General features: G+C 50.0%; 1 protein-coding gene across 3 annotated transcripts in view; it reads left to right on the forward strand.

The window, feature by feature from the left end:
* Positions 1-14822, forward strand: part of TNFRSF11A (TNF receptor superfamily member 11a) — a 52992-nt gene extending 38170 nt beyond the window's left edge. For 2 of the 3 annotated variants that reach the window (XM_053913241.1, XM_053913243.1), the window contains 2 exons: positions 919-1696; positions 11924-14822. In XM_053913241.1, coding sequence (XP_053769216.1) covers positions 919-1696; positions 11924-12228 — 1083 coding nt within the window. In that variant the 3' untranslated portion in view covers positions 12229-14822. The remainder of the gene's footprint in view (positions 1-918; positions 1697-11923) is intronic. The other variant, XM_053913242.1, reaches the window with a different exon arrangement.
* The last annotated feature ends 243 nt before the right edge of the window (positions 14823-15065 follow it).

Genomic DNA, 15065 nt, shown 5'->3' on the forward strand with positions numbered 1-15065 from the left:
AAGCAGTGAGGACAGCACAGGGAACTCCTATGTGCCCTGTTCTCGGGGCTGCCTGCGGCTCACACATCGTCACAGTGCTTTACTAAATGCTCTCTCTCTCTGTGCGTATGTGTGGGGATGTGCGCATTTTTTTTCTGAGCCGTTTCAGGGTGAACGACAGACACTGTGCTTCACTACCCTTAAATACATTGTTGCGAATTTCGTAAGAACCAGGACATTCACTTACAGAACCACAGTTCATTTATCAAAATCCAGAAATCTCATAGTGCTTTCATACTATTATCTAATCCACATTTGACACGAAAACTTCACTAGTTATCCCACTGCGTCCTTTAGATCAGTTTTCTTAGGGGTAAGAATATACAAATTTTAAGCCACGAGGTCACACTGATTTCTCCAGTTCCTGTCCCAGCAGCACGTTCTAATCTTTCCTTGTTCCGTGTACGAACCCTCTCCTCTCCCACAGTAGGACACCTGCCCCCCTGTTGTTCTCACTGTCTTTACTAATGTGCTCGATTCCAGAATACAGAGAAAGTGGTTTCAGAATTACTACATCCTACCACAGCAGAAAAAAAGGCTACTGATGAGAGTTCAGCATCTGTTTAGAGTTGGTTTTATTTTTTAACTTAGATTGAGAGTTTATAGTCAAAATTCTGTGTCGTGAAGTTATTTGGGTTGGCTCCTGCCCTTGCATCCGGGTGAACTGCAGTTAGAGTCCTTGTTTCTGGTTGTATTCTCTGTTAGGGGGCTTCTCCCCTCTGTCATCTAAAATGACGCCACGTGCTGTGTAGCGACTGTTCCATCTGGTCTTCTTGTGGTGGAAGTCCATACTGTGCACGCCATTTTCGGGTGTGTGCTCAGCAGAGCGAGGTTCTAATAGCTGGGAACTGACGCCCCTGCCCCCCGAATTTCCACCAGCAGGCAGCCTCGGGCAGCAGTTTCTGCAGCCCTCCCGTGGAGGCCTGTGGTCAGCGCGAATGCTGTGACGGCGTCCTACTGCTGACCCTGGAGGAGAAGATGCTCCCTGGAGTCCTGTGCTGTCCCGACGGCGGGGCAGTCTGCGGGGCCACGTGTGCGAGCGGGGGCCCCTGTGCCAGCGCAGAAGACGCCTCGCTGCTCACCTTGGTGAGCGAGACCGAGGGGGACTCCGTCAAGCAGATTCCCACGGAAGACGAGTACATGGACAGGCCCTCCCAAACGCCAGACTCTTCACTGTCCCTCGCTCAGCCTGGGAGCAAACCCGCACCCCCTTTCCTAGAGCCTCTGGAGGTTGGGGAGAATGACAGTCTGAGCCAGTGCTTCACCGGGGCAGAGAGCCTAGCGGACTCCGAAACCTGCCACGTGGCAGAGGCCGAGGCCCCGGGCAGGACTGATTGGATGCCCTTGTCCTCCGAAAAGTACTTGCAGAAAGAAGTGGAGGGCGCCAACTGTCCCCACTGGGCAGCCTGCAGCTCGGCCGATGGCTGCCCAGGCTGCGGGAACCCTCCTGGGGAGGACCAGGAGCCCCTTCTGGGTTTCCCCCAAACTGGACGCTTGCCCCAGTGCGCGTATGGCATGGGCCTGCCACCCGAAGAAGCCATGGATGGGGAAGAGGCTGGAGGCCAGGCCGGTGATGGGGCTGATGTCAGGCCTCCCAGCTCCAGCAGGGGCGGCCCTGGGTCGGGGAGTCCCTCCAGTGACCAGCCACCTGCATCTGGTAAGTGACTCTCTTGGTCTCTTCCTTCCTGTTTATGGTGCATTTTAGGGGCAGGTGCCACAGACTATTTAGGGAAAAGTGAGGCTAATGTGGGAAATATTCAGCCCGGGCATTTTCTCCAGCTAAGCCCCTTTATAGGATGCATTACGATTCAGTCAGCACGTTGAGTTTGTAGGTTGTGCCCTCTGTCCTGTGACTTTATCCTCTACTCCTGGGGCTGTCCCTTCGTTTACACACGTCCCTTGTGTGCTCCAGCCTCTCATGATGGGATTAGACCTCAAAGCCCAGCACTGACCCTCCAAGACGAAGTCAGCATTGACCTCAGGACTGGCTGATATTTACGCATGCCCTCAGATTTCTAGGGTTTTAGTTGTGTGTTTTTGTCAAAGCAACCTAGGCCTCAATTCCCCCTGTTGCCCCCCAGGAAAGCTCTTACACATTTCAGGAGAACAAACAAAAGTGTTTCATTAATCTTTCATTAGTATTTGTCAAGAGTGGCTTGCTGGTTCTACACCAAGTCAACGATGCGGTCAGGTGCCCTTTAACGCTTTCCGAGAGCAGGCCCTTCCATAACCACTGCGTGTGATACACTTTATACTTATCGTGCCTGGAGACTAAGGTTACAGTTACAAATTGTTGTAGAGTTTTATCATTGCACTGCCTTTCGAGCATGAATAGCCCAGCAATTATAATATTAAAAGTTTTGGTGGGGAGGGTACACCACCCTCTGTCTTTTCACTGGGCGGGTGGTGATGAGGGCTTCCCCTGGGTCACTGTGTGTGGGGCGGGGAGTGGCATGGGGGGGTTAAGGGACCCCTGAGAATTTTCTGGAAGCTATAGACACTTTCCAGAAAAACGAATATATGGATATATACTATTTAAGGGGCTTCCCAGAATTCTCTGACTCTTCCCCCACCCCAGCCTAAAAATCTCATCCATGGCCCAGTTTTATCCTGGGATGTTTTTCTTTTTCTTTCCTGCCCCTTTATTTACTACAAGGGGTGCTGACAGCTGGTCTGTGGATTATTTCATCACCCTGGGAGGCGGAGCCCTGCCCTGGACACAGAGGCATCTGCCTCTCGCTGTCGAGGGCTCCCAGCTTATTTGGTAGAACTGTGTACTTGAATGTGTTTCCTAAGCTTTGTAGTTTTGCTACAACTACACAAATTCACAGATGTGTGAATTCTGTAATAGCTATTCTTAGATCCAGCAGAGAAGGTATTTCTGTCTGGGGCTATTTTTCAAAGAACTGATGTGTTTTTCCTTCAGAACACCTCAACGTTATTCTACAGAGTTGAAGGGATTTCCATGAGTAAAAGTTTAGCTCTATTGTTCTGTTTCCTTCCAGCGTTGACTTTTCTTCCCATCGGCCGTAGAGACACCCAGAACACTGTTTTAGGGGGCCGAGGGGCGTGGGGAGGCAGCAGCTCCTTGTGGTAGAGGCCACGTCTCGGTAACGCTGCCAGGGGTGGACCAGTTTGTCAACTGGTGACACCAGGAAGCTGACGTTGGCCACTGTGTGAAAATCACTGGCCGTTCCTGGAAGAACAGTGTTAGCCACGTTTAAGGAGATTTTTTTCCCCTTGGGGTCACAAAACCAGAAGCCAGATCTGTGCTGTCCCTTGATGTGAGGAGTTAAACCAGTGCCCGTGTCCGATTTCCCTGGTCTTTCATTCTCCAGCTCCAAACACCCAGGCACAGAGCAAAGGGAAACAAAACGTGTGCCACCAACTCAGTGGTGTTAACTTGCAAAAAGTTTATGTTGCCTTTTCTGTCCTGTCTGGTGCTTAGCCATGCAGAACGTCCGTGGAGATTCTGCCTGCGGAGGATCTGTCCAAGTTCAGTTTTGCCCGAGAAGCAGCAGCCGCCAGCTTGATTTGGGAAGCTGTTCCCTCCATAATTACTTCTATACATGAACAGGCCTTCTGCGTTCTGGTCAGAATAGCACATCATTATTGCCTTTTTTTTTGACATGGTCATAATTTATGTTCTATAAAATGTGTGAAAGAGGATGAGTTTGGAGGCCTAATCCTATTTGATTCTGAGAGCCACTGTGCTTTCAGGACTTGAAGTGGCTTTTTTTAATGGGTGTTGGATTTTTCTGTGTGGGTGTTTTAAAAACTTACCACCAAGTGAAGCGGTTTCTAGAGAAATGACGATGACTCGTCAGTTACTTGGTAGAGAAGAGTGTCTTCTTCACACCCAGCATTCTTTCGAGGATGACGGTTCTTCCAAGAGCTCTACAAGGCTATCCTTTAAAAATAAGGACCAATGCCAAGGTTATCTTAGCACTGTTATAACTCTTATTAAAGACCAGTGAGAATTATTAGCAAAGGCCAATGAAGGGGAAAACATACTTTGGGTTAGGTCTTACATCACCATGTCTTAAATTTACATGCGACATTATTAACTGTTTGCCACGATGATGGTTACCTTGGTGACAAGCCCTTTTACCTGGAATTTGGATAATTCTCACTATATCTAGAAAATTATTTCCTGTTAAAGAAAAATCAACTTAATGTGTCTAGTGCTGGCCAGTGGCTTGCTTTTGGCTCCTGAAACCGCTTAGTTGGTTCAGCCACTTCTAAGCTGGAGAGAATTGTTTACTACAGGGCCCTCCAATGACTCTAAATGAACACCAACTACGTACTTGCTTTGCTACTGAGTCTTTATGGAGGGTCCACTGAGCCATGGAGACTTGGAAAAGCTTGGGAAATAAGTGGAGATTGAGGTCAGGGAAGGAACAACACAAAAAGAATTAATAATTTGAGAAGACAAAGCCTTCCGCTACCCGCCTGTCTCTAACCTTTGGTCTGTTGTTCCCCTTCACCCACCCACCCACCCACCACCCACATCTTGGCCAGTGCCAGCCCCTTTCAGCAGGAACAGCTCCCACTGTCTCCACATTGCCCCCTTTTCCAGAGCACGTGGTTCCTGCTGTCCATCAAGTCCCAGCTCAAAGGTTACTTCCTAAACCAGGGACGGCAGGCATGCTGCTGTGTGGCCACTGTCCCCTTCTGCCCTGGGCAGCCCTTCATGATTTGTCCTGGAGCCTTTCTCCCCAAGCCTGGCACCCTCGCACCTCTGTCAACAACCCACCTCCCGGTAGTCACAAGCAATCAAAGGAATTGCCATGACCTTCGCCACTCCTGGTCTTTCTCGTCTTTCCCAAGGTGGCTTGGTCACCATGTGTTAAGAGAATAAGTGTTCCTAAGTGCAGTCATTCATTCAACCCGTCATGAGAAACTAGAGAAGCAAAACCAGAGCTCCCTGCTTATTCCCCAACTCCCTCTCTGCTTCCTACTTCCCCAGACCATTCTGGAGAGCATGGGACCACGTAAGGGATGGAAGGGCTGGCACTGGCTCTCCTGGGCAGACCTGCATGTCCTGGATAGAGGACACAGAGACCCAAGTGGCACAGGTTCAAGGCCGATGCCTGGTAGCCAAGGGCACTGGGGATGGCGGACACATGCCTGGCCCCCACACGTCCCCTGCCCACAGTCTCCCATCCCTGGGTCCCTCCCTGTCTTGAAGTGACTACTCTTGACCATCCATTTCCATCCTCAAAGGGCAGATAAAGATTTTCCTACCCCAGTTTTCTTCCTTCTTGTTCCCCTCCCCCCGAAGCGACAGACAGTCCTCTCTTTTTGTCTCTCTCCTGTTGGAATGCCGCCCACTAACTTGCGTTTCACTTGTAGCTAAGTATTGTAAGGGCTCATTGATTCCATACATTCAACATATTTTATAATTTGGCTATTTGGTAATGATGTTGAGCATTCATTGAGGCTAAAAGTCAATGCACTATTTCAAAATATATGAAAACTTGATCCACCGCGTGCTTTGTTTAATTCAGTCCCGCTTGCCTCCCCCTCTTCTAATGGGGCTCAACTTGGGAGGGTGTCAGCCATAAGCCTTTGTAAGTCATTTTTAAGCGTGATTCTGAATGCAACTATTAAATCCTGCTGCTCTTCCCTCATCATCCTACACCCCGCTTCTTCCAGACACCTAAAACAGAGCTTACATTTCCACCAAAAGGAAAATCACATGACAAGCATATGGATTAAGTACAAAAGCAGTTTTTAAGAAATGCTGGAAGCTCCCAGCATAGCCCAGGCAGTTGGAGCAGATTTGTGTATATTTTTAGTTCTCTTCGTTGGGAGAATATCTGAATGACGGTTGGGTGGTCTTACTTGCTCTAGTTCTTGTGATTTAATATTCATACACTGTGCATTTTAAACAACACGATAAGCTCTGGAGAAGAGGAGTGTGCATTCCCTGGCTGGGAAATGAAACTTCTGTCGGGGACTGAGTTCTTAAAAATGAAGCTGCTTCTTTCCACCTGAAGGAGAGGCTCCCTGGGGCCCTCTGTGAAGCCGGAGCCATGCCTTCTGCTCATATGGGGCCGCTTTCTTAGGCCCTTGTTTCTTGGAACTTAATGCTGTTTTTCACTGTCCCCAGTTACCTGAAAATTCTTCTAGTTAAGTCACATTAAATATTCATGTTAAGCCAACGAACCCGTTTTGAATGTTCGAAAGTCTTCAGAATTTCTAATTGAGCAAATACCCTCCTGCCCTGCTGGCTCCCAAATCATGCGGTTCTGTTGCCTTGTGACCAGTGTAGCATCCTGATTATCTGACCTGGGCCGAAACCAGGGCCCCTCCCCTTCAACCCCCGCCAGAGATCCCGGCGCTGTGCGACCTCTGTGCGGTGCAGAGTCTCGGGTGTGCCACAGAGTAAGGGCTGCCCCATGCCTGGGAGAGCTGGCCAGTGTGCTGAGTGAGGGGCGGTGCCCAGGCCAGGCCCAGAAGTTTCCACGGGAACGGCCACCAGGGTCTGCACAGTTGGTGACGGCTCCCTTGGCCTCGGAGTCCCCTCTCCTCCACAGTTGTCTCAGAAAGTTACTGTTTTGCTCTCACGGATGCTTTTCTGAGGAGAGCACTCTCTTTCACCGGCCTCCAACCTTACCATTTTTGGCAAGTGAACTAAAGTTAAAGTAAGTGCCTTGCAGGGGGAGTACGGGGTGGGGTACTGGAGGGGCCCTTGCTTGGCTTGTATTCCTAGAGGCCCCACGGACTAACTGCCTCAGGCCTCTGTAAGGCATCTTGGATAAGCCTCATCCACATCATCTGTCCCTTTCATATCCCCCCTTACCAGCTACCAACAAGGGAGGAGTCCCCCTAACAGCAGGACATCCTGGGGCTCCCTTGGGGCCCTGTGTCTACTGCAGAAACCATGGCAACCATGCCGAACCTGAGGCCCTGCAGCATCCACCTGCCTACCTGGTCACACAGCTTCCTGGCATGGTGACAGACTAATGGGCCACCCAGGCCTTGCCCTTGGGGTCAGCTTGCATAACCCTGTAAAACCTTTCTATTCTGAAAGTTGGACAGCACATTTTAAGACATTATGTCTTTTAAGCAAGGACGACCCAGGACGGGGTTATTACAGGATCGGATATGACCACTCATTCTAAACTGACCTACTCCCGTGCTACGTTCAGCTCGCAGCCGATTGGCACAAGACACGAGATAGATCGTGGGCTTTGGTGTAGAATTATATAGATGGGTGGTCAAACCAGAGACAGGATGAATTATTCCTGCAAAGAAAATAAAAGTCGGTTAGATTTCCAGAGGAAAGTGCCCTTTCAACCTTCAACACGTGGTGAGAGCCCCTGACGAGACAGGCACAGAAAGATAGCATCATGGCTCAGTGCGTTTCCCACACCTCGTTTCCTTGGGAGTTCAAGGCCACCAATACTGTCTGGGAGCAGTAATGCCATAGTTGCCTCTGTGACGAGTTCATTGCTGTTCCCCAAGTACTTTAAAAATCCATCATCTCGTTTGACCCTCATGCCGTCCTTCCAGGTGTCCACACAGTCATTTATTTGTTCATTTAACGTTTATCAGATTCCTTCTCGTGGGCCCGTGCCCTGCCAGGCTAGCAGTGCTTCAAGATTCACGCCCATTTCCTAGAGGAGCAGACAGAGGTCTAGACAGTGGGGCGGTGGTTTGTCCCACATTCCACGGCCAGTGGGGGCCGACCTGGGACGAGACCAAATTGCTTTCGGACCGCCACACCCTCCTCTGTCCCCTCCGCCTGCCTCACCACCCTGTACTTTGCCAACCACCAAAACCTCCAACCCTTTGCTCACCAGGTCTGCACCTTCTGCTCTCCAGAGACCAAAACACTGGGATGACATTGGTGTCATTAGGTTACTTGCACATGAATTTGCATTATGATGAGCCATGAAAAAAAACATGTCCATCACGAGAGGGGAAGAAGCAGCAAACCTGAGTGCTCACAAGGGAAGTCCCTGGGAGCTGGTGTGTGCAGTGCAGCCAGCCCGGCCTGAAGGGGGCACTCAGTGAGTTCTGGGTTGGGATGGTGTTTCTGCCACTGTTATTACTAGTATGACGGGTGTTCTGTGTCTCTCCATGTAACCCATGGGGGGACCCACACTCTCCTTGCCCCCTGTAAGCAAGCTGACCAAAGCCCACAGCAGGCACCCTGGTTACTCACACCTAAGGGGTCACTCAGGAATGCCCAGACCCTTCTGCTCCCGCCTGGTGAGCGGCCATGCTTACTAAACCCCAGTCCTGAGCGTGTGAGCTGAACCTGGTGTAACCCAAAACCTTACCTGTCACATTCACTGGTAAAAAGTGAGGTGGGCAGGCATGCAGATTGGTTCTGTGAAAACTGTTAAAATACTTCAGGACAATTCAAAAAGGAGTCGCTAACCATCTTTGCTACTGAGGTTGAGGAGCAGGAGACGACAATGAAGATTTGAGGGAATAAAAGTCTTGGAGGATCCTGCATTTACACTGCTTGGCAACAGCCTAGTTCTCATTCCACGTGAAAGAAAACAAAAGTAGACACTGTAGGCAAAGGCGTCAAAGGTGTAATCGGTACAGTCAGGGACCTTTCCTCAGGCCTCAGTTCTACATCAGAAACTTGGTGTTGACAGTTTTACAGCAAGTGACAGGTGGCTTGAACATCAGGGACACATATCATAGGATCTGTGTTTTAAGGACACAGGTGGATAGCCTCTGCAACTCGCTGTTCTACTGAATAGATCTTTATCAGTGGAGAAAATCAGGTAGGCAAGCACTTCCGCAATATTGAAACGTGTCCACATTGTAAGATGTTACCTCCAAGAGGAGCGATGCTAACTTAGAGCATCAGTGCGGGGAACCCAGAGAGATACTCCTAAGAGCTGCCCACCACTCAGGACAGGCTACGCACTTCCCAGAGCGCAGTGCAAACTGAAAACAGCAGGCCCCTTGTGCAGGATTAGTAAGAATTTCCAGATGAATGCAGCAGCGTACTAAAGCACACATGGGGCCCTTCTAGTGCAAGGCCCTACGTGCCTACAAAGCTCACTCGCCCACGAGGGTGACTCTGCTGCCACTAACGGTCACTAGCAAATCAGAGCGTTTAAAAGAGGTCCGGTCCGTACCAGTTTACTACTCTCATAAAAGTCAGCATGGATGGAATGGACTTGGACTTGATCAGATTATTTGAGAAGCTCATACGCTTTCTAGGTAAATTATCTTTACATCCCAATCATCAGAAGTTGGGAGGGCTTGTTTTTATCCTTTCCCCACTATGCCCCACCCAAGAATAGTATTCTTGATCCAGTCTGTGAATCCAAGGACTCTGAGCTGTTCAAATACATCTCTTAGACAAAGGGTTGAGTTCCACTTGCGGGGCGGGGAGAAAACAAGAGCCTAGATTCTGTAGGATATATCAAAGATATCGTTTGCCAGGAGGCGGTGGTATGGCATAACATACGTAAGGTGGGAAAGGTAACACAGAATCTCAACATGGAAGATGATGGTAGTAAAAACATGGGTTTTCACCTGAGCTCAGACACAGTGAAGATTCTGACAAGGACGAAGGTCAGCCACAGTGGGTTCACGATGGTGGCCCGTGGGAAAGTAAAATTACAAATGCCGGAGAGCTCACGTGCAGCAGGACACAAACAGATAAAGCTCCGTAGGAAGAGGACGAAGAAGAGATGAGATTAAGAAAATGCACAGCGGCTCGGAGTGAAGAACGACAGAACCAGCGGTCAAGGACGTCGTAACAATTGAACGCTAGAGGAACTAAGCTGTGAAATACTTACATCTAAGCAACCGAAAATTACTGGTTTTATTACATAACATGGTAGGTTTTCAATGAGACTAGAATGTCTGTGGTGAATGCATGCTTTTGGTTTCTCACTTTGTCGTTTTCTGTTAACTCACCAGCAACCCCTGACCCAGGGGAGCTTCGGTGTTACCCACTCAGTCTGCTCCTGCTATAGGAGCCCCCCGCACAGCCCTGGTCAGGAGTGCGGAGTTACTGGAAAAGTCATTTACAAGTTCCTGTCTTAACCATCTTTTTACATTTGAAACGTACATCATAGGGCCATGTGTATTGGGTGATTATAACTTCTGGAGCCTTTATTTATATAACCACGCCTCTGTAACTCCCAGTTTCTATTTCTTTAGTGTGGAAAGAGAAGTTACAGACGTTTGCAAAACAAACCGGAGTGCAAAGTTCTCCTGGAATTTTAATGTTTCTTGTTGTGTTTTCTTCTTTCGACGGTTGCCTTGCCCACACCGCCACACCAGAGCAGCAGCTTGTGGATGTACTCTTTTCACTAGCTTTCTTCATGAGTTCACTGGTGAAAACAGACTGAGAACTAACGTGGTAACTGGTGGGAGCGGAAAGGCATAGACATGCTGGAGAGCAGACCCCAGCTTAGAGTTCACCATATGTTATGAGCCCGGTCGGTCTGTTGTAGAGGGAATGGAGAACGTGGGTCCATCTGGCTAGTTGGTGAATGGAAATACTAGCTGGCCTCCCTCATGTGGCTTGGGAGGTTATTAGGCAAATAAATCCCCCCACTACCCATCTTGGAATATACCCCATACAACTGCCTCAGGAAGAAATAGCGTGAGTCACACATCTTCCCTGTGACTTTCAGTTTGTTGCCCACCTTTGAAATCCCTGCGTTTTCCTGGGCCACTCTGCCTCAGTCCCAGCTTCTCCACAATGTTCTGTTCTGAATGCCATTGGTATTTTAGACCATCCAAAACACGTCTTCCAAATCTGGAGAGGAGCTCTTCGTGCAGAGTGGTGGCCGAAACAGTTTTATTTGTGTACATCATGATTAAGCTTTGTCACAACAGAGCAGAAAAGCTGAGGACGTGCATGGCCAGGAGCCACTGTGATGCCCGTCCCCCCAACTAGACAAAGGTTCTGTTTGTGACGCTGAGTGTCAGGGGGCGCTTCTGCATCTGCTTGGTTTGTGGCCTTTATTTTCCGTTTTCACCTGGGACAGTTCTCCAGCATCAGTCTATAAAATAGGAGAATAATTAGAGGTAAGCAGGTTTCCTAGCATTTGTCGAACTTCCTATTTGTTTTCCAACTAATTAAATACGGGCTAAGTCCAGTCACCCACGAAGAAGTGATCATAGCAACCCCTAGGGACAGAACATTCCTCAGGGTTCAGAAGGAAAGAGTGATTTATAGGATTGATTTTTTTTTTCCACTTTAGTCTTCTGAATCCCTGCCCACCCCCCCCACTCCCTCCTCTCTCTCTTTCCAGGAGTTAAAAAAACACTGTTAAGGAAGGAAATTGGTTAACCTTTGCTAAACACTGAGCCCAGGTGTCCCCCCCGGAGGGCTGAGCTTTTAGGGACCTCCTGGGAAGGTGGGAGGCATAGAGGCACCCAGGGTGACAGAGGCCATAGATGTGACATCGGTCTGAGAGGAGGCTGGGCCGAGGTGGGCTGCAGGGTCCTGATAGGCCACAGCCTTCCTTCCAGCCTTCAGTCCCCTTCCTGATACACAGGACCACAGCTGGGCCATTGGCTGTCCTGCCCACGGGTCACACGTGGGCGCACGCGGAGAGAATCTTCTCTGTGACTCTACAGTCCAGGGCGCTCCCAGAGCCCCATGTGGTGAATGACAAAATCTGAGCAGGGCCCATCGCCTGGCTGGTCTCTCTTCTCCCGTCTCCCCTCTCTTGTTCTCGTCTTCTCTCTCCCACCCTTCTTCCCTGGCTGAGCCTGGGAGGGAAGAGCCCCTGGGTGTGCCCGACTCATTTAGGACACTGGTGGAGGAAGAGGGGCCGCCATCTCCCCTTGAGTCCCTGGGAAACTTCCCTCTCACAAGACCCCGTTCTCCCCAGGAGTGGATGACTCACCTTCTGCGTGTTCTCTCTTCCTCTCCCCCTAGGGAATGTGACTGGAAACAGTAACTCCACGTTTATTTCCAGCGGGCAGGTGATGAACTTCAAGGGCGACATCATCGTGGTCTACGTCAGTCAGAACTCCCAGGAGGGCCCCGCAGGGCCGGGTGGCGGTGCGGGGGAGCCGGTGGGCCACCCCGTGCAGGAGGAGAGCCCACCCTGCTGTGACTCCTTCGCGGGGCTCGGGCCCCGCTTCCCTGACAGCTGCGACGCACCCGAGCCAGACAAGGCCTCGAGGCCGGTGCAGGAGCAGGGTGAGGCGGAAGCCCGTGCGCCCGCGGTGCCGCGCTGAGCCCGGACCCGCCGTGGCTCTCGGCGGCCCTCCGATCCAGGATGCCACCCAGGATGCCATCAGCCCACGTTCCACACCGGGGGCCACTACCCACCTGGCGGGAGGCCACATGGGCCGCGAGCACCGGCGCCTGGAACGGCCGGATCGGCGCCGCCACGCTGCTCCATTCGGTGCATCCGCCTCTGACGCCTGACACTCTCCCCCACCCTGCTCTGTAGAATCGGGGGCTTTTAAAAACATCATTGTGTCGGCACCACTCACTGACATCCAGTCACACATCAACTAGTGACTCAGGTACACGCTGCTCCATTTGGTTGCTCCACTTTTTACCCCGTTGTGCGGGTTTCCTCCCTCCCTCCCCCCTCCCACTACCGGCTCACCCGTGGCTCCTCTCTTCCCCACATGTGGTTGTACCGCGGTGCTGTTCTCTCTGGGGTCGTGTTCTTTCCCTCCTGGGTGTGCATTTCACTTTCTCTCCTAACATTTTCCCTGACACCCCCTCTCCACACACACACACACACACACACTCACACTTTTTTACTGTTTATGGGTTTTCCTTGAATTCTCCCAAGGGTAATGGCATTTACATATCATCTGTTGCTCCCGTTCTCGGAGCAGGTGCCTGTGTTTAGGTAATGGCTGGGGGTGCGGGTTGGTCTGTACGCACTTCAGGGGAAAAGGCTAGCAATGTGAAGCCTGCAGGGAGGCTCAGGGGACAAGTGGAGAGACTGTCAGTGTTTGAAAACACTTCTGTGTTCCCACTTTTCTAAAAGAAGGAAAGAGGAAACCCCGTTTCTCCCTCTGAACGTTTTTACGTTTTAGTCGGTCATTAGGCAGAACGAAGTGGCAGCCTCGGTCCTCCTCCCCTGCACTGGCCCCCAGTGGTCACCCTGGGGTGAATTGAGTTATCCCTCCAGCAGAAGCAGTTGGGTACTTCTGTAAAGAAATCGCTAAAACCGCGGGTGGCTGCCATGTGGCGTTCTTATTCCTGATGTCTCTGGGGCAAAGCTGTGGGAAATGAACAGGGCTCGGGGGTAGCCAGCACACCGAGTGAAAAGAAGGAGCCAGGGAAGTTCAAGAAAGAAAGAACAAAGTTGAAACATTAATAAGCCTTTTCTTTCTCTGCATAAAAGTGGCCTAAATGTGTTTAGGCCGTAGGCCCTGTTTTCCTCCTAAATAATCATGCACCTGTAATTTAGCCTCGTAGAAGCAGAAAACAGTCCGCTATCTTCCAATGCATTTAAATTAAAAACCAAATCCTCCTGCGGTGAATTGAAGAAAATGTATCACACGAGTGCTTTTCGCTCAGTGCCGGGCTTCTTGTGAGGGAACACACAGACGGAGCCGACTGGAAGGAGTTACCTGGGCCGTTCCATCTGTTGTGGTCGGTGAGCATTTGTTCTCCTCAAATATTAGAGAAAAGTTAAAATTCCTAAAATTAATTTTGCGGGCCTGGCAGGATTGAAGGGTGCTGAGGGTGGTTACTGACCCCCCTCTGATGGCCACAAATGCCCAGCTGAAGGGAGTGGCCACTGATCCCTGGTTTCTCCTGACTGGTTGCGGTTCTCTTGGACGTGCTGCAATAGTAGCGGTCAGTCGTGGTGTTTTAACGGAGATGCAAAGGGTGGCTTTATAATTTATGGGGGTCCTTAGCTGGCATAAAAAAATTGCCGGAAATAATAGCATTGCCAGGGTGATCAGTTGGTGAGAATTTATGTCTGCTCTGCCCTTTTAGTTAACATTTATTCCAATAAATGTTATAAAAATGAAGAAGCCATCATACCTTTTGAGGTGGGACATATGCAGAGTAGAGTTCACGCAGTAGAATGCCGAGCTAAAAACCTGAGTTTCTGCTGGGACTGTCACCGTCTCATTGATTTGACTTTGTTTCCGTGCTTTCATTTTCCTTCCTACGAAAAGGCACTAATGGTCATTTTGATGATCCCTACCCAGAGATAACTAAAGGATGAGCTCCCTACGAAGAGGGTGCCCAACAAATAATCTACTACCAGAAAAAGGTAGTAGTTGTATTCTTCCCCACACTGACCCTGCTCTTTCTATACTGACCCAAAGACAATTAATGCCAGGACACGTATAGCAATTGCAGGTCTGGGGGTGTGTGCGATAGAGATGCATATGGCCAATGGAGACAATGAAATGAAGACAATAATGAAAGCTTGTTTGGGGGAATGTGATCAAGAAGCTATTAAAGGTGTATTTGACTGTAAAAGACTGTGTTTCATGGTTTGCTTCAATAGGGCCCTTTGTAAAACAGCGACCTGTCTCGTGCCTCATCTCTGTGGTGTGCTGTGGTATCAAGTGTCGGTTGTATCATGTCTCATTGGTGGAGCCCTGGGAACCAGAGTTGGGACGGAACATGACTTGCTTGCGTTGATGACGTATCTGCTGTTGATCTCATAAGAAAAAAAATTTAAAACATAGTTGAAAGGGAAAGGGAGTCCAGACGTTCCCACCCAAGTTTATCTTGACCACCAGAGGAAGGAAATGTCAGTTTTTCTTTCCACTGTTAAGTGCAAAGAGTAGTTTGTGTCCTTCTTACACAGTGGGGGAGAGAGGGCTCTTGCTGTGGAATAAAGCACCCAAAACATAGTGGTTTAAAATGATGCTGTTTATTTACTTCACAAGTCTGGATTGGCTTGGCTTGGTTGGTTTCTCGGGCCTGGTTCAGCCCAGTGGGCTTGCTGCCCTGGGTAGACTGCAGGCTGGGGGTTGGCTGGGCTGGACTGAGTCCTCTCCTCGGACCCTCATCCTCCCAGCAGACCAGCCTGGGCTTGTACAGATCGTGGTGGCAGGGTTCCAAGACAGCAAGCAAAACA

The sequence above is a fragment of the Desmodus rotundus genome, chromosome 10 (assembly GCF_022682495.2).
Source record: "Desmodus rotundus isolate HL8 chromosome 10, HLdesRot8A.1, whole genome shotgun sequence".
NCBI lineage: Eukaryota > Metazoa > Chordata > Mammalia > Chiroptera > Phyllostomidae > Desmodus > Desmodus rotundus.